Source organism: Mytilus trossulus, chromosome 2 (genome assembly GCF_036588685.1).
Source record: "Mytilus trossulus isolate FHL-02 chromosome 2, PNRI_Mtr1.1.1.hap1, whole genome shotgun sequence".
In the NCBI taxonomy this organism is placed as follows: Eukaryota; Metazoa; Mollusca; class Bivalvia; order Mytilida; family Mytilidae; genus Mytilus; species Mytilus trossulus.
Window position 1 is genome coordinate 73,212,766 of NC_086374.1, and position 25,378 is coordinate 73,238,143.

Here is a 25,378-nt window from a genome sequence, read left to right on the forward strand (position 1 = left end):
GTCCATACTCATAATTGTAAACCATCTTAACTTGAATGACATATGTATAAATAAAAAGGTTATATTGATAGTAACTTATATTCCGTTGGAAAGTGTGGGATGCATTTACCTTGCCAACATCAATATGACAACGGAGTATTATTTGTTTATTTGACCCAACAACTTATAACATATTATATTTTTATTTAACAAAATGGTTGAAATTAATTATATTATTAAATATTAATAAAGACTGACACATTAACAAATGATTACTTAGATTTATAATGACGTCCAATTTTCAACAGTTTTAATCTTTAATTTTTTTTTCATAATTTTATTTTCTTATTTGTCCTCATGCCGTATTCTGTTGTTTTTTTTTTAATGTTTTTTGGGGGGTTTTGGTAATCAAATTGCTATTAAAAAGATTTTTGTTTGCACTCATCTTGTATTTTGTTTTCAATGTTTTATGCGTGTTTTAGTTTTATAGTGTATTTCATTGATGTTTTTTTTATTATGTTTGCTCATGTTGTATCTGCCTTTACTGTCATATTTGTTCTTATGTCGTCTTCTTGTTTTGTTGTGTATTTGCGCACAAGTCTTATTTGGTATTTTCTTATTCTGTATACCTGATAATTTATTTGTTCACATATCTTATTCTATGCTAGGTTTTTTACTTGTTCTTCTTGTCTTGTTCCATTTTGGTTGGTTTGTTTATTTGTGTTTCTAGTCTCATTCTCTTTTTGGTTAGTTTACATGTGCTTTTTTCTTTTTTCCGTTTTGATTTGTTTATTTGTGCCTCTTGCATTATTCTGGTTTTTTTCAATTCTTATTTTTCGTTTCGTTTTGATATTTGTATTTGTGTCGTTTTCTGTTTTGGTTGGTTTAGTTTATCTTTTTGCCTTATGCCGAGTTGGTTGGTTTATTTGCGATTCGCCTTGATCTGTTTTGGTTTACTTTAATGTGCTTTTTACTTATTCTTTTTTAAGTTATTTATTTGTGCTCATGACTTATTTTGTTTTGGTTTATTTAATTGAGCGTATGTGTTTTTCTGTTTTGTTTTATAATATGTGTGCTGTCTTATTTGGCTTTGTTTTAGTTTTTGTGGTACTGTCTTATTCTGTTTTACTTACATGTATTTGTTCCCATGACTTGCTCTGGTTTGATTTATTATTGGTGGTCATGACTTCTTCTGCGCATTTTGCCTGACTTTCAGGTGTTTTTTTTTAAATTTGTGTTCAATGTACATTTGTTTTGGTTCATCTATTTGTGTTGGTTTGATAGTATGTGCTCATGTCTTTTCTGTTTTTTTGTTTTATTATTGTGTGTCCATTTCTTTTCTGGTTATGGTATAAATCATCTGTGCTCATGACTTATTCTGTTTGATTATTTTTGCTCATATACATGGCCTCAGGTCTATAGACTTTGTGGGAGTCCATTTGTCTATCAATATCTTAATTTCCTGCCAGATTTCTTCGGAAATTCTACCAACCGAGGAATAAATTATATCGCATTGTTTTCTATTTGTTCTATCAGACACTGAGTTGACGGTTTACAATTTATTTCAATGATTGTTTTAATTCTAATATGACAACTGATATGACTTAGGTGCAGAGTATTCTATTTCTTCTTTGAGAAGGACAACTACCACACTTTTAGTTGTTTTACTTACGAACAAAAAGGCAAACATATTGCCTTTACCCGAGAGTCATGTTTCATATGTATATCTATTGAGGGAATGGCACGCATACGAGTTTTGAGATTTAAGGGGTAAAATAATGTGGAATATATAGGATAAACAAGTATTAATGTATGATATAAGGGGTACACAAATGTGGGTGTGGGATAAAGTGTTAAAAAAAATGAATCTATGGAAAAACGTGGGTAGCGCGGTAAACCTCCGAAAGCGGGATTTGGGACATAAGTACCCCCATGTCACCCTCTTTTTCATGACAGGATGGTATAAAGTATCGACAACGCAATTTAAATAAAACAAAAAATGCATATAAATTCTTAGATAACTAGGCAGAAAATGATGTGTTTTACAACAGAAAGTGTGATTGATACAAACTAATAAATATTTCTAATCCCTCAAACTCCCATTTTAAGTAGAAAATCATTTTCTTTCAATTTCCTGACAAATTATAACGTACTAAAATGGCTTGAAAAGTGTAAATAGTACAATGATGTATATTACTCTATATTTGTAAACCGCGTAATGCTCATATTTTGGTAGTTTATAGAAAGTGTTTCCTTAAGTAAACAAAGTGGATTTGATGTGATACACACCCACGACATATATTTATACCAAAGAAGAGATGCTGTACTAGCTGTTAAGATCATTCATAATTTCGGAAACAATGTTTGCATCAGTTCTTGTCACAGGTAATGGATTCTTACAAATATTTTCTACCTTTTTTGTATTCATAATTGTTTTATTTTCATTTTTAAAATTGAAAACTTCCGCATCTCGAAGAGAACACAAGTGTATTTTATATGTTTCGTACGTTTAAACAGATATTAGTGAATGATAAAACCAGAATTGTAATTTCTTGTTTAACTAATTTAACTTAAAAAAATGGAAAAAACTGATTTTTGTCTTTAAAAGTAAGGTCAAATATTAAAGCCAATGTAGACGCATAATCCTGCGTTTGGTTTCCATTGAATTTATCGTAAGGAGGCGCATATTTTTTTTAAGCGAGTATATTACGAGACATTCATTTTAGAAGGGGATTAGTCAAATACATTAAAAGTGTCTCAACTTGTCTTGCAGTCCCTTTTCGGCTTCTCAATTTTTTTTCATTGTTTGGTAAAAATGGACAGTAACTGAAAAATTAAACAAAAAGAAACATTTTAAAATTATCAAAACGCATGCAGAAAATGTAAATGTTTGTCATGCATCAATGGGACATCAATCGTACAGCATAAATAACAGTCTGCCATATTAGTGACTGTGAATTTGTTATTTTTTGTGGGATACCAATTACCATGGATATCATGGATAAAGGTGTCCCACGAATTCAAATGGTCAACGAAATATAAATGTTCTATAGGCTTGTATTTAGACTTTGGAAAAACCACGAAATCAAATATCCACGAAAATTGATACCCATGAAAATAAATGAATCCTCAGAGTAACACTATGTGTAATCGTATACTGCATATTTTGTGTTGACTTTTTCTAATGTCTTTTAACCTTAACAATATTTGATCTGTAAAAATAAATCGGCTATATGATATACCAAACAGTAATAAAGATTTATTGTTCCGATAGCTTTAGCTGTTGGATTAGTATTTGGATCCCCAACAGACAGACTTACTAAAGCAATAAAAGCTCAAGAATTCAGCTGCTACTCCTGTGTTGATTTACCCGAGGGAGAGACATGTGACCAGACCACTGTTTGTCAACCTGGCCATGTAAGTGTTTATTATTTTAAAAATGCATCATAGGATGGGATATAACGATACGGGTCTCATTCAACAAAATACCTGTTCAACAGAAACAATAGAAAAATAAAAAAATAAAAATAAAAATTAGCAACGCATTTTTTTTAAATTAATTCTATCGCTCTAACATCATCAATCTTTCATGAAAATTTAATTCTACCCGTCAGAAACTTTGTGATTCACAGAAACTTATTGACGATTTTTAAATTATTAAAAAAATGAAGGTATAATGCCATTTACAAATCACGTTAATTCAAACTATGACCATATGAACAAAGTTAGACTCTTAACAAACTGGTATCAGTTATAACGTTTGAGTTTTTCTATTACTTTTATTGACAATCTTAAATTTGTGTGTTCTTTTTTATTTATGCATTTATTCGTCCTGAATACTAATGAAACATTTGTCACATGATACTAAGCCAATAACTATTAATCGAAGTATCTACTATCTAAGAGAATGACAAACTTGGAAGTTGTTTCATTTTTTATGATCATGAAACATTTTAAAGCCAACTTCAATTTTTACACGGTATCAAATATATTTTTTTATCTTTGAAAAATACAGCACTTTAGCATTCTTCATACCATAAAACATTAGTTTGACCTGACGCAAAAGAGTAAAAAAAAATATGATACATATTAAAATTTGCACGGTGGATATGTGTCACTAAGAGAACAGCCAAACAACACAGAAAACTAAAAAGAACATATGGAGAAATAAACATAATCAATCATGTATTATTTCTCTACTAATGCTTTATATAATTTCAGGAACATTGTATGACCCAGCATCACTATGAAGAAGATGGTACCAAACTAATAACAACTGGGTGTAGTCACATGCATGTAAGTATTCATACTTTTATTTACGGTTTGAAGTTGTTTTTTTCTCCCTCCAAATTGTGTTTCTGTGCTATTTTCTTCTTGTTAATTAACACTGAGCCCTCAATTGTCTTTAAGTTTGTTTTATGCCAGCTTGACACAATATACTAGACATTTTCACGTGACAGGTAATCAGTAATTCATTCATGTAGACTACATGCTTGATGGTTTTCATTATCAGTGATAAAAACACAACCGTTTCGTATGGTGGCCGGATGCGTTTTCGTGTTTTCTTCCTTCACTTTGCAAACGCGAAATCGGGAAATCGGCAAATCGAGAAATCGAGAAAGCGAAATCGATATAGGAAAATAAGGAAATCGAGAAATCGAGAAAGCAAAAACGCGAAAACACGAAAGCGGAAACGCAAAATGAATTTCTTGATTTCGCGTTTTTGCTTTCTCGATTTCCCGATTTCCCGCTAATTCGATTTCTCGATTTCTTGATTTCCCAAATTTCTCAATTTATCGATTTCTCGATTTTGCTCTATCGATTTCTCGATTTTGCTTTATCGATTTCTCGATTTTGCTTTCTCGATTTCTCGATTTCCCGATTTCCCGATTTCTCGATTTTATAGAGTTAAGGTGATGTGGTTTGATGGTTGCCAGTGAGACAACTACACACAAAAATTAAAATGAAGTGGATGTTAGCATCTAAAGGCAGCCGTACGGTCTTTGGAAATTAGAGAAACGGAAAAAACAATACCGTACAAATGTATATTCGGCTACAAAGGGCCCCGACATGAAAAATATTAAACAGTTCAATTAAAAAAAACTTACCATTGCATTCATATATATTCAGATAAACATGCCGTAAAAAATACGTTCTTTAATCGGGTTTAGTCATGCATGCCATAAATTTGTCCAAAATATGTGTAATTGATAGTTTAATGGGTTTTTTATTTAACGAATACGATGTAATTGGCCTCTTGTTTCTTTTGACCTTTTTTGTAATTTTTACAGATTTGTATGAACAAAGAAGAAAACAATGCCGAAGAGTGTTATTGGGATGAGAGTGGAGATTTTGAAGGATCTTGTACCTATTGTTGTGAAGACAGTTTATGTAACACAGTAGTCTCCCCTCACGATGACGATGACTGTGGTGAGTAAATACAAGTCAAAGTTCACCAAAAAATCTCGTTTAAAAACATCTCGTAGAAATAAAACATATGCTGGACAACAGTTTAAATGAATTGAACAGTTTATATATGTCCTGTTCAGATGGGATATTTGCGATAAATACCAACTAATAAAAAATACGGTAGTCTTTGTACAAGCACAAAAGGGTACAACGATAGAGTAAAGATAAAGATGGTATAAATACTCCTAAGGTTTGAAATAATTGTGTTGAGCTAAACCAATACATAGATAAAAACTGTTCTCAAAGAAGATAAAAGGACAGCATTGTTTTACTTAAGACGGGGATGTAAGAACTATTGAATCATGATGATCTCACACTTGTTTTTCAGACGACCGTGACGATAAGGGAAACTGTATGAAAAATTTACCTGCTGCAAAACCAAATTCGAAAGGTGCCAAACCCAACTCAAAAGCCACTAAACCAAACTCCAAAGGAAAACCTACAAAACCAAATTCGAAAGGTGCAAAACCCAACTCAAAAGCCACTAAACCAAACTCCAAAGGAAAACCTACAAAACCAAATTCGAAAGGTGCAAAACCCAACTCAAAAGCAACTAAACCAAACTCCAAAGGGAAACCTACAAAACCAAATTCAAAAGCTACTAAACCGAACTCTAAAGGAAAACCAGCAAAGCCAAACTCAAAAGCAACTAAGCCAAACTCAAAAGGAAAACCTACAAAGCCTAATTCAAAAGCTACAAAACCAAACTCTAAAGGGAAACCATCAAAGCCAAACTCAAAGGCGACTAAGCCAAACTCAAAAGGAAAACCATCTAAGCCAAACTCAAATGGTAGACCTACAAAACCAGTGCGTCCAAGACCTTCTAAGACACCATCTGCAACTCAAGCTCAACAAACAAAACCACCTGCAACTAATTCTCCTCAAACCAAACCACCTGCAACTAGCGCACCACAAACCCAACCACTTGCAACTAACGCGCCACAAACCAAACCACCTGCAACTAACGCACTACAAACCAAACCACCTGCAACTAACGCGCCACAAACCCAACCGCCCGCAACAAACGCACCTCAATCCCAACAACCTTCCACGCAATTGCCCACACCATCAAAAGGGAGCGGAGGTTCTTCATGGAATGGTGATTCTTCAAGCCTAGAACATCATGGTAATCGTCCTTCATGCCATTCACACAATGGGCGTCCATGTTGTAAAAATCATGGTGGACCTGCAATAAATGTTGACGTCCATGTCCATATAGATGGTGGCAGTTATGGATTTGGCAATTGTCCAGCTTGCAACAACAATGGTGGTAAATCTACTAAACAACCAGTAGTCAATATGCAAAAAACAGGTAATGTGAATAAATAATATTTTAATGTTCAAATTAAACTCATTGAAAGTATTGCAGCAGTAGTTTAATAACTAATTCGAGTACTGATTATATCAGATAAAGTATCAGATATAAAAAAAAAGGTGTCGAGAAAGTGTTTTTGAATATTTTTTAATGCCCCTTTCTTTTATGGGCATTATGTTTTCTGGTCTGTGCGTTCGTTCGTCCGTTCGTCTGTCCCATTTAAGGTTAAAGTTTTGTTGGTCAAGGTAGTGTTTGATGAAGTTGAAGTCCAATCAACTTGAAACGAGGTACACATGTTCCTTATGATATGATCTTTCTAATTTTAATGCCAAATTAGAGATTTCCCTCCATTTTCACGGTCCATTGAACATAGACAATGATAGTGCAGGTGGGGCATCCGTGTACTGGGGACAAATTATTGTTTATCTAAGAAATACAGATGCATAAAATATGTATGTCTTTTCAATTTTACAGATCTATTTAGTTTTGTGTAAATTAAATATATTGACTTCTTTTTACATTTTCGAACAATGCTTCACTTTTAGTTTTGAAGCACGATATTATTTTGTAATTGTATCTTTATTTGTAGGATCACATTTTTTTTTTTATTTTATGGACTCGTTGATTTATCAGTAGTTGGAGGAATGTTATAACATTTGAACAACGGTGAATTATAAGTTTTGCAAGGGTGTCATCGTCTACAAATGAATCTACACATCTATATTTCTGTTTTTTTTTAAATCATTATCTTAATATAACTGAACTTTCCTGACTTTATGATGTGCTTTACTTATGAATTATCTATCAACTTGTCAGTGACAATAATGATTTCATTGCACAAAAAATATCTTTGATTCGAAAAAAGTAAAAATTACATGGAGTTAATTTATCTTCTTTTGAAATTTTGCTAATTGGATAGGTTTCTTTATAACTGAATTTCCGCTACGTAAAAGGAAATTACGGACAAATATGCCAATCTTCAATCTACATTTTCGGCCGATTCGAGCTCCCTAAATTGATGATTGTTTTAGACATATTTTTGAAGTCTATGTTTTGTCATCTTATTTTGTTGGGTTTCTGTCTCAATTACTTTTTCCCTGCAAGGTATCCCATATCAAAAAGCAAACATTGTACATTTTAATAATTTTACGTTACAAGAAATTTCATACAAAAATTATTCGATAAATGTAAGAAATTAACATTATTTTCATGTTCAATTTAGAAGATTTTTCGAACGTTTTTTTCCTCTGCTAAATACGCACATAAGAAAATTATGATATAAGTCACATTGATTATTTGATGAAATATCACGATTCTGCTTAAAACATTTAGCTGTTAAAAAAATGGTGTACGGAAAAAAAAGTAAAAACACAAAAATACTGAACTCTGAGGAAAATTCAAAAAGAATGAGAATTGTATATATCTAACCCAAACGAAGCAGATTTAGTCATCAGTTGAAATACTTTTGTAGAACATTATAATAGAATACGAACTTGCAAATATCGTTCGTCTTTAATATATTTGATGCCAACTATTGTCAATGTTGTTGCCACTTACAACAGAGACATGATCTGTCTATAGTAAATCATAATAAATTTCATTGTTTAAAAACTTCTCATATCAGTTTCATTGGTAATCATACATATCTCCTTCTATTTACACCATACCTTATATTATATTTTATTTACTACCCGAGACCTTTTGCCTGAATACTAGTATGACAAGTCAATGTTAACTTGACACAAAATTGGGTTTCTATGTCAGCAGACGACAAAAGAGTAATTGTTGTATCTTTTCACATGGTTGTCTGCTTAGCTTCTTTTTTGTGTTGGTATACCTTGCTCCTTCGTTCTATTAGTTTTTTTTATCCTTTACCACAAAGAAGCATCTTTCGACAGGCTGTTTCTGGTCAGTTCATTTATGCTGTTTTCTTTTAAACGTGTTTTCGTTGGGTTTTTTGCCGTTACCTTAATTTTGTAGTTTTATTACAAGCTTTTATTGAAACAATTCAAATTGTTTTTTCGTTTGAATACTTCAAGTTTATGGTATTTATTGATATGTCGAAAGCTTAAATTCTATTTTTAAAATATGACGGCTAATTTTGATCAGACTGTATACCTTAATATCTTTTTAATTTAAAAGTATAACCAAATAGAAAACCATAGAACAAAAATAATCTACCATCTCTTGACAAGAATCATCAGCATTGATGACCAAACAGCCTTTTCATCTACCAGTGATTTTTATTAAAATTTTGTGTGAAGGTATTTCATGATTTGAGGAATAAAATATGCTGAAAAAAATTGGGGGTCACCGAAATTGTTTTGTCGCTATAGCAACCTCAGTTTCTTTTTTTTTTTTTTCGTGTTTTCCCGAATATTAACATAATATGTGCTTGTTATATAAACTCTCCAAAAAGTACTTTATATCAAACCTACAAGCATAATTCTTGTTTCACGTTAAACAGTAGATTTGTAGTTTCTTTACATAATTTCATTTGCATCAATAAAATTAAGAACTATCATTTATAAAAGCTAATAGGCCTTTGTCTTTGTTGTCAGTTGCAACAACGCCCACTAAGTTGAAAGCATTAGTAACTACTGAAAAACCAACAACTGAAAAACCAACAACTGAAAAACCAACAACCGAAAAACCAACAACTGTTAAAACACCACCAGCAACTAAAAAACCAACGACAGAAAAACCAACTACTGAAAAGCCAACGACAGTCAAAACACCTCCAACAACTGTAAACCCAACGACAGAAAAACCAACAACAGTAAAAACGCCACCAACTACGACAGCAGTTTTACAAACTACAGACAAACCAACTACACCAAAAGCACAAACCACGAATGCTACATTAACCACAGAGCAGCCTACAACAATAAAGACGCCACCAACTACAGATCAACCAACAACGACAAAAATGCCACCGACTACAGACCAACCAACAACGACAAAGATGCCACTCACTTCAGACCAACCAACAACGACAAAGATGCCACCCACCACAGACCAACCAACAACGACAAAGATGCCACCCACTACAGACCAACCAACAACGACAAAAGTGCCACCCACTACAGACCAACCAACAACGACAAAAGTGCCACCCACTACTGAACAACCAACAACGACAAAAGTGCCACCCACTACATACCAACCAACAACAACAAAAGTTCATCCAACTACTGATAAACCAACAACTGCACCGACTTTTATTCAAACAACTATTTTATCTACAAATATTCATACTTCTACAGGTCAAGCAACTACTGACAAACCAACAACTGAAAAACCTACAACTGAACAACCAACCACAGTTCAACCGACTACAGATAAACCAACTACAGCTAAACCAACCACTGTCCAACCAACCACAGATAAACCAACAACTATTCAACCAACCACAGCTAAACCGACAACTTTCCAAGCAACAACAGCTAAACCGACAACTGTTCAACCAACCACTGCTAAACCAACAACTGTTCAACCAACCACAGCTAAACCGACAACTGTCCAAGCAACAACAGCCAAGCCAACAACTGTTCAACCAACTACGGATAAACCAACCACTGTCCAACCAACCACAGATAAACCAACAACTGTCCAACAAACCACAGCAAAACCTACAACTGTCCAACCAACCACAGCTAAACCAACAACTGTTCAACCAACTACCGCTAAGCCAACCACTGTTCAAGTAACCACTGCTAAACCAACAACTGTTCAACCAACGACCGCTAAACCGACAACTGTTCAACCAACGACAGCTAAACCAACAACTTCCCAACCAACAGCTAAACCAACAACTGCTCAACTAAAAACAGTTCAACCAACTACCATCCCAACTACTCAAAAACCAAGTTTGTATTTTTTTTTAGTAATTTGAAATAGAACTTTATCTTTATTGTTAATCATGACAAGAAAGACCAAAAATATATATGAAAAATTATGATCTTTTTTATATTTTAGCAATGATAAATATTAATAAACTAACAAATTTCAAGAAAAAATAATAAAAATATAATCTTTGATGCATGCAATTTTATGCGATTCAGTAATTATCGATATAAACTAAACTTATACTGGAATACATTTCGTGTTTTCAATACCAATGTTATGCAGCTGCAGTATGTTATTCTTCATATGTAGATATTTCGTATTTTTCATATATTGCTGTGCTTTGAAAGTTTACCCTCTTTGGATCTTTGGAAGTTTTCTCTCTCATAAACTTATCTTTAATCCATAAGTATGTTGTATAAAAGATATGTTTGCGTGGGTTTAGCGCTATTTTTTTAATGCTTGTCATAGAAAGGTTTGGTTGGCATACTTCAGTTGTTTGTTTAACTTTTTGATCAAGCATTTTTATTAAGATTGACATCTGCAATCAATAAATAGGCATGGCTTACATTATACTTTAATGTTGTATTATGTTCAGTATAACGCAGTATATTGTGTACAAGCTGAAACCCTGCCTATCAATGGATTGCAGGTGTCAGTCTTAATTATAATACTTAACAAACAAGACAAGCATGCCAAACAAACTTTTTAAAAACAACATGCATCAAATATATCAAATGATCAAATCCCTCAAGTTTGAATTTATATGAATTTCGAATATTAAAAAGTGAACAACATTTTTTGCAGTGAGATAAAATAAATAAGTTGAAAAATGTTTGGAACGTTGCATCAAGACATATCAATACATTGGAGTGGATCAATTTGTATTATCTTGAAATTAAAAAAAACCAAACCCACATATACCAAACACGTAGGACTTGAAAAACAAGCAGAAGTGAGAGAATATAAAGATGGGGGGATTCAAATATTTAGCACAGATACCTTCATGTTAAACTTGTACTTTCTACTCTTTAGATTTCCTATGCTTTGATAGGCAGTTAAGATTTGATGGGTTTTGAATTTTTATATAAATCAATAGAATTCACCTGTGTTTACCCTAAAAAATTATGCTTACTCGTAAAATGCTTACTCGCAAATGTAATGCAACATTTACGCTAATTGTTTCTCCTTTTCATTTTGATAAAATAAAAAAATAAATGTATGAACAAATAAACCGATTGAACATCGAAATATATTATATTTTCCTTTTTTACTAGGTTTTACTTGCTACACATGTAAAGATCAAGAATGTCAAGACCAAAAACTCACAAGTTGTTCCTCTGGCTCTGAATATTGCATGACAACCATTCAGCAAGACAAAGATGGCAAAAGAATATTTACGAAAGGGTATGTATATCAAGCAGTGAACTTTAATCATAATACTTTTCAATTATAGATTAATAATTCAAATTTGGATGTAACGCGTCTTCTGATTGACTGACATTATTTTGTTATCAGCCCATAGACATAATTTAGTCATGTAACCGTGAAGTCATCAACGTTTTTTCATGGTTTTCTACGGTTTAAAATGGAATTTAGAATTAAATTATAAGGAATAACTGTAATGTTTTTTCTGTCTATTCGAAATAACATAAAAAAAATGTGGTGCACACTGTTAAATAGCCCGCTACGCGCGTTATTCAGTGTGCACCAAATTTTTTATGTTATTTCTTCATAGACAGAAAAAATATTACAGTCATTTCTTAAATGAATACAGAATAAAATAACAAAAATACCAAACTCCAAGAAAATCCACCGCTGGTACATTTGTTACATACAAAAGACACTTCGGTGTGCCATCCCTAGTTGGGCCGTTAATTTTCTTGTCTGAATTGTTAAATACATTTGTCATTTCAGGGCCTTTGTAGCTCACTGTGTGGTATGAAATTAACTCATTATTGAAGGCCACCCGGTGACCTATAGTTGTAATTTCTGTGTCATTTGGTCTCTTGTTGATAGTTATCTCATTGGCAATCATATACACTCTTGTTTTTATATGACTGGTGAATTTTCTAGAGCCGTAATGTATACTTTGTTCATTAAACAGAAAAAAATTAATGGCCAATTATAATTGTCAAAATTGAATCAATTTATATTACTATATATACATCCGTACTTTGATATTTCAATTAAGTATATCACTGCCAGTATGAAAATAAGGAAATGTTGTATGATTACAAATGAGATGGAAGTTAGCAATTATAATTATATGTCGCCGTACGTAATTCAAGCCAGATATAAAGGTCTTAGTATTAAAAAATGCAATTCAAACAAGAAGCCAACGGACAGATTTATTTCAAAACATTAAATGAAAACATACATATACAGCTGAAGGACACCTACGGGTGCGGGAATTCTCGCTACATTGAAGACCCATTGGTTGCCTTCGGCTGTTGTCTGCTCTATGGTCGGGTGGTTGTCGTTTTGACATATTCGCCATTTCTTTTCTCAATTTTATATATAACAGACAGCAAACAACGACAACCAATGAATTATTAGGCTGATTATACATTATGTTTTTTTCAACTCTTATCATGAAATAGTCGTATCATCAGGTGAACATAAGGTGATAGTACGGTATGCTCTTACAATCTATGTACAATGTACATGCCTTACTTAGTACTGCAGTCCGCATAAAATATTTTGAGATAAAAAAAAAACACATTTAAATGGAAATGAAAGAAATTAATATGTATATGCTTGGCTTTCAAATAGTCGGCTTTGGACGTCCTGATGAAGGAACGTCTACAAAAGTGCTGCATGCAATTTATAAAAGTGTTGTTTTTATTTTTCAAGATGTGTAACAGAAAGCGTGTGTAAGAATAAATGGTGGTTAGCTACTGCACCAAACCCTGATTGTCTTCTTAACATGGATGACGGACCTACTGGATTACCAAACCAAGCAATGACATGTAGTTTCTGTTGCGTCACCAAAGAATGTAATGAACACGCAGTTCCGGAATTCTCAACATTTTACACCTCTACAAGAAGGCGATAAACTATGAGAAAATTTACATGTTCTTATTTAATTCATTCCAAGTGATTATGTATATTGTATTCTTAATCGCGTCATTGGTGAAATTGCTCAAAATGGAAACTTAACAACTAACAATAAATGATACGAATAACTCAAATGTAGACATTTTAACCTTGAAACAAACTTATTTATACTATACATGAGACTAATTCAACAACCATGTACACATATATATATATATTCACTAAATAAGGGAGATTAAAATTATGAGAATCAAAAATTTGGTGTTCTGTTGTACTCTTTTACAAGGAGAAATATTGTTCTCCAATACAGGACAACTTTCTGTAAATATGTTTTTTTTTATCTTGACTTGTTTTTTTGAATAAAATACGTCGTGTTATGTTGTGTTTTAAAAGCTTTCTTTGTTTTTATGTGAAAACTTTAGTGGAAAAGTTAAATTAAGTTTTATTCATGTAGTGACCTTCATTAACTTCCCGGCTTTCAAATGCTGAAACAGTTGATACTTTTGTCAGATACAAACGAAACATAAAGAGACTGTTGATTTTTAATTTTGTTATGGTACATGTACTTATAAAGTTTTTGTGTCAAATGTTTGCTTACAACTAACAAAAGCTAAGAAAATACTTGAATAAGTTGTTGGAATAGAAACGGATACAGAAATAAACATGATATCAAAAATACTAAATGAACTTAACTTTCGTGTTTAAATCAGTTCTAAAATCATACTGGCAAAATTGAAGAGCACAACCGGAAAGACCTACAAAGTAAAATAACAAAAAAACTGAACCACGAGGAAAATTCAAAACGGCAAGTCCCAACTCAAATGGCAAAACCATATGACAGACTTGGCAAAGACATTCTCAAATGTAGTAAAGGGTGGCCGATTAAACCTGGTTTTATAGCGTTTTTACCAATTAATTATAGCGTTTTTACCTCTTACGACTTGTTGAGTGATAACTACTGTTAAAATGTTGACCGTTAGCGAATACTGTTCATAGTTACAGAATATTTACAGTCATAGTCCTGACATGGAAAACCCTTCTTAAGGAGGCTGTAAGTTACACCAGATTTTAAGCCACACATACCTCACATTGTATGAAAGTTATATGTTATCTCTTTCCGAAGCACATGTTCTTAAAAGAGAATGATTTTGCTATAATTTGCCTGAAGGAAAAGGTATAATTTACAAATGTTTAAAAAGTAAAATCACAAAAATACTGAACTCCGAGGAAAATTCAAAACGGAAGGTCTCTAATCAAATGGCAATCTCAAATGAATAAACACATCAAACGAATGGACAACTGTCATATTACAGACTTGGTTCAGGCATTTTCAAATGTTGCAAATGGTGGATTGAACCTGGTTTTATAGCGCCCAGTCAGGTCGAAGAGATATTAGATTTAAAAAAAAAACTTAACAGAAAATGTCCTAGAATAAAAAATGTTAACAACTGGAATATAAATCAGGATGGGACAGTGACACACGTAAACAAAATCAATACATGTATGACCCTTGGAAAATGGCAACATCAAAAGCTCAGATACATCAAACGAATGGCTTAAATACCGTCATATTCCTGATATAGAAAATTGCAGTACTAGTAACTGGTGTGGCTAGACGTCATTTGAACAGGAAGAAACAAAGAAATGACATCAAACAAAATACAATGGCTGTTTTACAAACTTCTTGTAGCAATTTTAACTGAATTGGAGATAAATATACTCAGTACTCCACAAACGGTAATATTTACTAGTAAATCTAAAAAAGGAAACCACAATACTCAATCAACATCTTTGGTGAAGTCCATATATATTTGGGTTTTTTTCTCATGTCAGTTTGTACTCTTTTTATGTATTATGATCTTTACGGGTAAATAAAAAAAGTAAAATCACCAAAATACTGAACTTCGAAGAATATTCAATCGGAAAGTCCCTAATCACATTACAAAATCAAATGACAATACACATCAAACGAATAGATAACAACTGTCATATTCCTGACTTGGTACAATAGTTGGTTTACGAAAAGTGCATTTTGTATTCGTTTTCGTATACCTACAATATCAAACATGATTGTTTATGAGACAACTTTTCCAATAAGTCCGATGGTAGGGATTGAAACAATTACAAATGTTCATGTAATGTTATTCAGTTTTGCCTTTTTCTCCTCCTCTTGTTAGCTTGAAAACGAGTACATAAGGCCCACTGTTTCAAAATGACATTGATCTTTTGTATATATGAAGATTAATTGTACAGTTACCGAAAGTTTCGGACCCAATCATCTCTAGGTATATGTTTATTGCATATTTGAAATGATTATGTGAAAAATAACTTGAATGGAAACATTTGTAAATATCACGGTAGGATCATACTTTATCGGTCGTCCCACTGTCTATATCACTCTGTTCAGGTCTTAATATTATTCCGTATCATGTCTTTGTGACGTCAAATACGTTGACCCGGCCTTAATAACTTTGACCCGGACATATCAGCGACGTCATAATGTTTGAACCGACGTTAATAACTTTGACCCGAACTTATCGAGTCATCTTTTGTGTGCTGGTGAAACAAAGAAAACACTTCTGAAACACGCAAATATAGCCCGATAAATCGATTATCAGATTATCTGCATATTGATATTGTAAAATATCAGCTGCTTGACATTATATGAAGGCTTTTTGATCTCGTTCGCTACGCTCACTCGACAAAAAGCTTCATATTATGTCTCGCAGCTGATATTTTACGATATCAACATGCAGATAACCTGATAATCGGTACGTATCGCACGCCTTTAATTGATACTAAACAATCAACAGATGTGTTACGAATTGTATGCGATTTATATCATGACCACCATCAAATCAACATGTTATTTTCATAAATTTCAGTTTTTATTTTTTTTAACTTATCTTAATTTAAAAAAACCCAACTAAGATAATGACAAACTGGTCGCCCTATTCTACATATTTTTCGAGACACAGTTCACTAATAAATGATGGTATATGATGTGCAAAAACTCGCCAGCAATAAGTAAAACGATATGAAGATAATTAATAAATATGACATTTATTTTCATAGACATAAACACATTATGTAAAGAGATATTACCCACTAAATATACCATATTAGCAACTGTGTAAATAATGGTTAATATCAAAATATGACTAATCTAATTGGATACATGAATAAGGTAATGTTTCCAAGTTTTCTGTCCATGTGTTCGTCTATGCTTTTATTTAACAGCAAATACCTATTGCATAAACAGATAACTCGTGTAATTTTTTTAGCCTGGTCTATAATTGTCAGAATTATTTGAAATACTAAAGATTTTCTTATCCCAGACATAGATAACCCTTAGATAGTAACATTTTCTAACAAAGATTTTTTTTACAAAAGAATTTTTTTCCAGTTTATATAGAACAGGAATATAGATATCCCTAGAAAATTACCCATACCTATTTTCAGAAATATTCAACAATTCTGGGGAAAATGTTATAAAACATTAAAAAATACCGTAACAACTTTTTCCAACAAATCATTTTAATCATATATCTAAATAAAAATGAGACTAAGTGTCAATGAAATAGCTATTGTGGAGGTGCATCATAGGAAGGTTGATCAAGATAAAAGACTTTGTAACGTTTGTTACTCGAATTTAATTGAAACTGAAAATCATTTTCTGATGGAATTTGCAGCATTCGAACAACAACAACAAGCAATGCTAAAATCTGCTTTTAAAATATGTAATTTATTCAAAAACCTAAATACAGATTATTGACGTATAAAGAAATATGCAATTCTGAGACTTAAAATGTTTTACCAATGTTTTACAATTAGAAATCAACTGATACAGTAAAATACATATTAACACTAGACCTTTTTAACAATTATCTACTTCAAAAATGTTTTACCAATGATTTACAATAAGAAATTAACTGCTATAGTTAAATTTATATTATCAATAGCATGATCAATATTTTTTAGCTTGTATGTCTAGTTGTACTGATTATATGTAACGTTCCCTTTATGGGCCGATAATTGGTTTACTAAAGAACTCATATTCGTATACCTACATGTCAAATAAGGAGGTGGTATGACTGCTAATGAGATTGCTATTTCAAATGTGTGAATTGAAGCAACTATGACTGTATTTGTATTGTTACTTTATCACGTTCTTTTTCCACTCGTGTTTCAAAAACAAGTACACCAAGACCACTTTATTAAATACATCAAGCTTTATTATATATGAAGATTAATAGTTCAATTTTTCATAAACATATCACCGATGCATCTTTTTTTTTTATTAAAAAAATTTACAGCAAAAATGCTTATTGATATCTAAAAGCATGAAAACATAATAAACAAGTATTTCCAAAAACGAAAAAAGTAAAATAACAAAAATATCAAGAAAAAATTAAAAATGGATAGCAAACTATCAAAAAGCAATTCACATAATTGGACCACAAACTTGAAAAAACAACACTTTCCTAACTAAACAGATAGTGTACAGCTTGACTATGTGATCGACCGTAGCTACTCCAGTCCATTTTTCAAGAAAGAGGATAGTATTAATATGCATAACCTATCGGCCAGATTATGTTATAAACTTCACACACATAGGATCAGACTATTAAAGCTCTAGAAGAAGCAGAAGAAGAAGAAGATTTGTACAATTTGAAGTTTAGTATGGCGTTCATTATCACTGAACTAGTATATATTTGTTTAAGGGTCAGCTGAAGGACGCCTCCGGGTGCGGGAATTTCTCGCTGCATTGAAGACCTGTTGGTGACCTTCTGCTGTTGTCTGTTCTATGGTCGGGTTGTTGTCTCTTTGATACATTCCCCATTTCCATTCTAAATTTTATTCTGTTTAACAAAAATCGCCTCAGAATAAAATCTATTTCTTCTTCGTTTTTATTGATGCATTACCATACGATCATTACATCAAAATATGCTTCATAAACATACATAAGTTATAACTTTGATTACTGTCAGCAGCATACAACAGGCATGACTACACGTGCTATTCGTAACAATGTAAAAACAATGTATAGAAAACTTGATATCTTGATATAACTTTTGATTTCATGATTTTAGTTAAATAATTTATTTATAATTGTATACTGCATTCCAAAATCAATCAGAATTCCGATAGCTATTAAATGTGATAACTATTTACACCACTGGGTCGATGCCACTGCTGGTGGACGTTTCGTCCCGAGGGTATCACCACCCCAGTAGTCAGCACTTCGGTGTTGACATGAATATCAATTATATGGTCATTTTTATAAATTTCCTGTTAACAAAACATAGAATTTTTCGTAAAAACTAAGGATTTTCTTACCCCCAGGAGTAGATTACCTTAGCCGTATTTGGCACAACTTTTTGAATTTTGGGTCCTCAATGCTCTTCAAACTTTGTATTCGTTTGGCTTTTTTACTATTTTGATCTGAGCGTCACTGATGAGTCTTATGTAGACGAAACGCGCGTCTGGCGTATTAAATTATAATCCTGGTACCTTTGATAACTATTCGGAAGACTCCGTATACATACTATTAGTATTTAATTGAAGTTATATTTATCTCACGATGCTAGTATTACAAGACTAGCAATTGTTTTACATCAATCCAACACTAATTTAGTGTTTCGGTGGTTTTTGTATTATATGCTAATGTAACATTTATGAATGGGTTTGAGCATTGAAGTTCCAACATCATCAGGTATTTACCTATCTGTTTATTTCCATTTTGTCGTTGTCAACACATCTGCTATATGTTTATGCTTTTTTAAAAATATTATTGGTTTAATTGAAAATAGTTTGTTACATACTGCATCCTGTTTTAGTAGATCCCAATCTTTACTAATGCATTGTTTTAAATTATAAATGCATGGATTGAATTTCGTTGCCAATACTAAAGGATTTCCTTTGTGTACTTTTTTTTTAATGTAACCCGGATTTTTTTTTTTATCGTTTTATGAGTTTCGAATAAATAAAGGCAACAGTAGTATACCGCTGTTCAAAACTCATAAATCCATGGACAAAAAACAAAATCGGGGCAACAAACCAAAACTGAGGGAAACGCATTAAATATAAGAGGAGAACAACGACACAACACCGAAACGCAACAGCACACAGAAACGGACCAAGCAACAGACAATACACTACGAGAATAACAAATATAACATCAAAACCAAATACATGAATATGGGATAGACAAGTACCGTGCCACGTCTTATCTCAAAAATAAGAGAAAACAGAAACGAACAGCGGTATACTTCTGTTGCCTTTATTTCGAAGTGGAGAATGACATTCATTTTTCATTAAACTTTATTGCTAATGGGCATGCGGACACCCCCTTTTGTGTGTGTTCCCCCTTAATGAAGACCCATTGATGGCATAGGGCTGTTTTCTTTTCTTTGAACGGGGTGTTGTCTCTTTGAGAATTCCCCGTTTCCATTCTCAACTTAATATTACACCAGAAAACGCCAACATTTTTTGGAAAAATATCATTACAGAAAAAAATATTGTAAAAACTATTTTCAACCAGCATATTTGTACGATGTTTAATAAAGAGGTGTAGCATGAGTGTTAATGAGACAGTTATTCAACGATACAATGGTGAGGATTGAAGCAACTATGCATTTTTTTGTATTGTAATTTGATCATGATTTTCCTTTTTTTTTATATGAGCTAGAAATCGAGTACACGGAGCCCCTTTTTTTATATCAATGTCCAATCCTATTGATATCTAAAAGTAATTATAGACTTATATTTTATTACATATTTGAATTTAACAGGTGCAAAGTTGTGTGTTCTTTTGTAATAAAATTACGGTAGATGTTGTATGATTGGTATTGTATTAAACTCTTCACCATAGTCTACAAATATATAAAGACAAAGAAAATGTCAAATGATAATTTAGGTGAATGTAATACAAAGACTCAACTGCTGAATAAAAAGACAAGAATAAAACTAATCAGTTTATTCGAAAGTGATTTTCTTAGAAACAGAAACGATATCAATAGTGTTATTACAAACTGATTATTTGATATCAACAATTGGGTACATAATGGTACCATAATAATAAATATAAAATAAATAGCCTTACTGACTGATTACATTTATAAGTCAATTTTTCCATGTCTTCTGTCCATGCGTTTGTCTGCTTTTTTTTTAACAGCAACATACATGTTGCCTAAAAAGATGACTTGTGTAGAAAATTATAACCGGATCTAAAATTGTCTGTATTAATATTGTTGTCCAACTGATCTGATATAATGTTTCAAAGTAGTCTGGTCTGCCAGAATTAATAAGCATGAAAGTTAACAAAGGAAGATGTGAACTAACGTGAACAGAAACAAGAAGACATATCGCCTTGTATGCCTGTATTTTTTTCTTAAAAGCACGCTGTACAGACGTTGCGGGACACGACAACCCGTTGAGTGGTCGTACGTTTAAAACATTAGTCGCCAATCCTATTGTTTTTAGAGTTTTTTTAATCCGATAAAGTGTAGCAAAACAAAATGGAATTGCGGCTATGAATATACATGAAAGTGTCCATACTCCTTGTAGTTGTGCGACACTTACTTGAATGCTCGTTACAAGACAGTTTGTATTATCCATGTTTCCAAAGTAAACGGCTGACGAACATACACTTATCACAAGGCCTATATCAAAGGTTAACACAAAATATCCCATTATCACACGACGTTTCTGTAATAAACTTGTGGTCATTGGAAACGAGGCTTGAAATCTATCGGCGGCTATTACTGCAAGTTGGAATGACGAGGCAGCGTACGTGGAAGCTGCAATGGTGTCAAGTATAATACAGTGATATTTTGATCCATTTGTATTGGCCAAAGCGGTTATGAAATCCGAAGCAAAGGTTGCTACCAATATTGCATGAAGACCGCTTATAGTAAATACAAATCTATAATACAAACTGCCATAGAGTTCTTTGGTTTTGATGAAGATACAGAACGTAACGACGTTTTCGAACAATGAAATTATTGAAAATGGAAAATTTATCCAGTTGATAACAGAAATATCATTGTGAGAAAAGATCGAAGAACTGTTTTCTGAAGTATTCAAAGTTACCAACATGTTTAGTTGTTCACATATTAAACAAAAAGTGACGAGTGTCGGGAATATAACATATATCATAGCATATGTATAACACAATGTGATAACAATCGTTCAACAAATCATTTGCCTACATTACGCATATGGAGGTGTAATATGATTGCTAATGATATAACTATTCAATATAGTATAATGACGTGGACTGAAGCAATTGATTATGTGTTTGTATTGTTATTGAATGAATTGTTATTGAATCCTTTTTTCACCTAACAGTCGTTAACAGACTTAATTGGACGAGCCTTAGAACCAGGAAGAAAAACACGAGGCTTCGTTAAAAATATTTTATAACGAGTACAAAATTATTTCTGTTTTAGACACCTACAAATAGGGAAAAATATATGTTTCACACATTAACAAAAGTGGTATATTGAAATATTAATTCGCTATTAGCAGTCGGTTTTGTTTAATTTTGCCAATACAAGCTTTCAAGTCAGCCTCGTTCGATTTCGTATTCAGGCGACCTTATTTTAACCATAAGTTGGAGATCAGTCATTCAACGCATGTGCTAAGAAAGAGTAACAAATGTCAACACTCAAAATTGAAACAACAGTGAGCCAACAGGGAGAATCAAATTTATGACTGATTGGTATAGGCTTGAACAATCTAATATTAAAAATTTTGTGCATCAGCTCGCTGCACATGATTTTTATATCCTTTATATCATGTATATGATATATGGTAATATGATAACATTAAGAATCCACATATCTACGAAATGAAGTGTTTGGATCAGTACAATACCTTTCTAATGAGTCATATGTATCTTCATCATGGTGCATACACGTTATTCTATACATGAAATGTATTTTTGAAAACAAATCGAACGTAGACATCGTTTCCTATCACGCCTTATTTTCTTTCTTTATGAAAACAGTCGACGACATACTTTCCTGAGATAATTTTTATGCATAACTTTAAAAACAATATCAATGTATTTGTTTTTGTTCTCAAGGGTTATTGATTTTAAATTTCATCAACATTATCTTTTATTTTTTATTTTTTTTATTATTTTTCGAAAATTCTCAATGACCGATCAGACAATTGTTTTGAGTTGACAAAATGTCTCTTTTTTTACAATTTGGAAGCGGGAAATATCCATTTTTTGTCAAGTTTTGTTTTCAAATGTCCTTTTTTTCGTAACTCTAAAACCAAATGGTCACTCATTTTCGTACTAGCAGAATGTTTTTGATTATTGAAATTGGCATCATTATTCATTCATTTTATTTTGATATTTTATCATTAATTTTCCAGGTACATTATCGTGCTTTTCGTGATGTAGTCTTTTCAAATTATAAAACATTATCCAAATTGTACTATGGTCTAATATATTCTCACGTAGCCTTGCAACTAGATAAGAAATTAAAAAAAAAAATTTTCTTTAAAGGATCATTAAAAGATTTAAAAACAACAAAACATAGACAGAGAAACATAAGAGAAATAGAGATTTGCAGCCAATTAAAGATCATAGATCGTTATATCATAATTATACTTTAATTTTCATAATACAAAATTTTCTTATTAACATTGTCTTTTAAAAGGTTGTAACGTACGAATAATCTTACGAAACGGAACAATTGCAGCAATGGTAATATATCATATTACTTTTAAGGTTTCATATAATTTGATGAATCACTGCAAAAGGGTCGTTACTTTTTTTCACAGGAAACGTACATCACTCAACGTGCAACAGCTTCAATTATCAAAGAGGGTTTAATCAGAACAATCAGAAATTACAGAAAACCAAGTAGCAAAGGACAGGATTCGACCTTTCAAATTAAAACTGTTTATATTATCTTTAATAATTATGATATGTAAACTATTGATGCACAATTTCCAAAATGTTTTACCTGTAAATATTCTTTTCTACAAAATTGATTCATTTCAGTGGCGTTAGGAAACTTGAAAACGTCACGGTTCCTAACACAATATTCACAGTACCGTTAACGGAATTGTATATGAATAAATTATCACTCTAAAGTATTTCACCATAATTTTCTTGTTGTCATATCAAAAATATCATTTCAATGATGATAATAACAAACTTGCTAAAGCCTCCTTTATCATCATATTAAAATGAAATAACTACAGTTGATAAAGAGCGATTTTAGAATTGAATTTTAGCACGTAGATGATTCGCAAACAGTGTGAAGCTATAAGTTTCAGCCGAAGTTTACACCATCTTTAAATTATTACTTAACAACATTTCGTTCTGATTCGTTGCTTATTGGTGTGTCTAAGAATCTTTTGGCTAGGACAAGTTTTTGACTTGGGAACATGTCACGAAGGGGCGAAGAAAGTACAAAAGGATGGTCTGACAGTATGGGCATTCAAGTCCCGATTGAGTATGTTACTATAAGATATGTCAACATAGATACAACATTTCATATTTCGATGCTTTAATCTGTATAACATGATTGAATTTTGACTTAAATTAGTTCTTTTGTATAATAGTGGTCAAATCATGTCATCAAATATGTCGTTAAATATAATTTACGAAAATGATAGCTATGATATGTTACGCTTTCCTTTCAATCTCTTATTCATCACCCGAAGAACATAGCTAATTCCTTGCAAGGTCGCATTTTGTATTATATTACTAAAAGTAATGAAATAGAAACCAAAAAACATATAGCCGAGAATTTACAAGATATGTTTGTTAAAAAACCCACCTCAGTAATGATTTCTTTAAGAAATAAATATGTTATCGATAATTAAGAAAATGCGATGCACTCAATTTCTTCCTTGAAAGGTTACACGTGTGGAATTTATTAGACTCAAAAACTGCTCTATTTGTTGAAGTGCATAAAAGTCATTGATTGACCAAAACATTTCGCACTGAACATAGTTGACTTTATAAGTCACTTTTCCATATAGTTAATGGAAAAAATGAATAGAAACAGGTGCATTACATAAAAAGATATTCTATTCACACAAGCATTTTTGTATGATATATGCACAAGTAACATCGGGGTGTTTTCGCTTATTTTCGCGGATAGAACAAAATCGCCAAAATAAATTCCGCCAATTAATAAGTGAATATGCAAAGGTATTGATAAATGTGTTGAAACCGCCAAAACTATAACCTAATACCCGCTGTACGGTATTATATAGACATATAAGATGTGGTAGGGATGCGAATGAGACAACTCTCCATTCAAGTCACAATTTGTAAAAGAAAAACTATTATAAGTCAAAGTACAGTCTTCAACAGGAAGCCATTGCTCATACCGGTCAGAAAGCTATAAAGGGGACCAAAAATTACTAGTGTAAAACCATTCAAACGGGAAAACCAACAGTATAATCTACATAAAAAAAAACGAGAAACACGTATGAACCAAATCAACAAAAAGGTACCAACTTCACCATTACCCGAAACAATAGTGTAACATCACAACATAGAAAGACATACTATAAAATATTAATTTAAATGACTTAACTCAGTCAAAAGAAATATTATCACAAGTATGAATAAATTTGATATATGACACAATGTACAAAATCATAAAAATAATATGTCTGTTTGTTTTGTTTGTCAATTTAATAGAATTCTGTGTGACGGTCATACAAGTG

At 32.1% G+C, this 25,378-nt stretch overlaps 1 protein-coding gene across 2 annotated transcripts; it reads left to right on the forward strand.

The window, feature by feature from the left end:
* The first annotated feature begins 2,231 nt into the window (after positions 1-2,231).
* LOC134707961 (mucin-2-like) lies at positions 2,232-14,061 on the forward strand. Of its 2 annotated transcripts, none has more exons than XM_063568145.1 (8): positions 2,232-2,364; positions 3,254-3,396; positions 4,201-4,275; positions 5,271-5,409; positions 5,777-6,760; positions 9,325-10,632; positions 11,887-12,016; positions 13,466-14,061. In XM_063568145.1, the coding sequence occupies exons 1-8, from the start codon at positions 2,340-2,342 to the stop codon at positions 13,665-13,667; spliced, it is 3,006 nt and encodes a 1,001-aa protein (XP_063424215.1). In that variant the 5' UTR covers positions 2,232-2,339; the 3' UTR covers positions 13,668-14,061. The 2 variants fall into 2 exon arrangements, with proteins under 2 accessions (XP_063424215.1, XP_063424216.1); XM_063568146.1 differs by having other exon boundaries at positions 10,030-10,632.
* The last annotated feature ends 11,317 nt before the right edge of the window (positions 14,062-25,378 follow it).

Bases quoted from the DNA above. Each gene is read 5' to 3' on its own strand.
- LOC134707961 (XM_063568145.1), top strand. From the start codon at position 2,340: ATGTTTGCATCAGTTCTTGTCACAG. The intron at 4,276-5,270 runs GTAAGTATTCAT...TAATTTTTACAG, and splicing joins CTGGGTGTAGTCACATGCAT to ATTTGTATGAACAAAGAAGA. The intron at 6,761-9,324 runs GTAATGTGAATA...CTTTGTTGTCAG, and splicing joins AGTCAATATGCAAAAAACAG to TTGCAACAACGCCCACTAAG.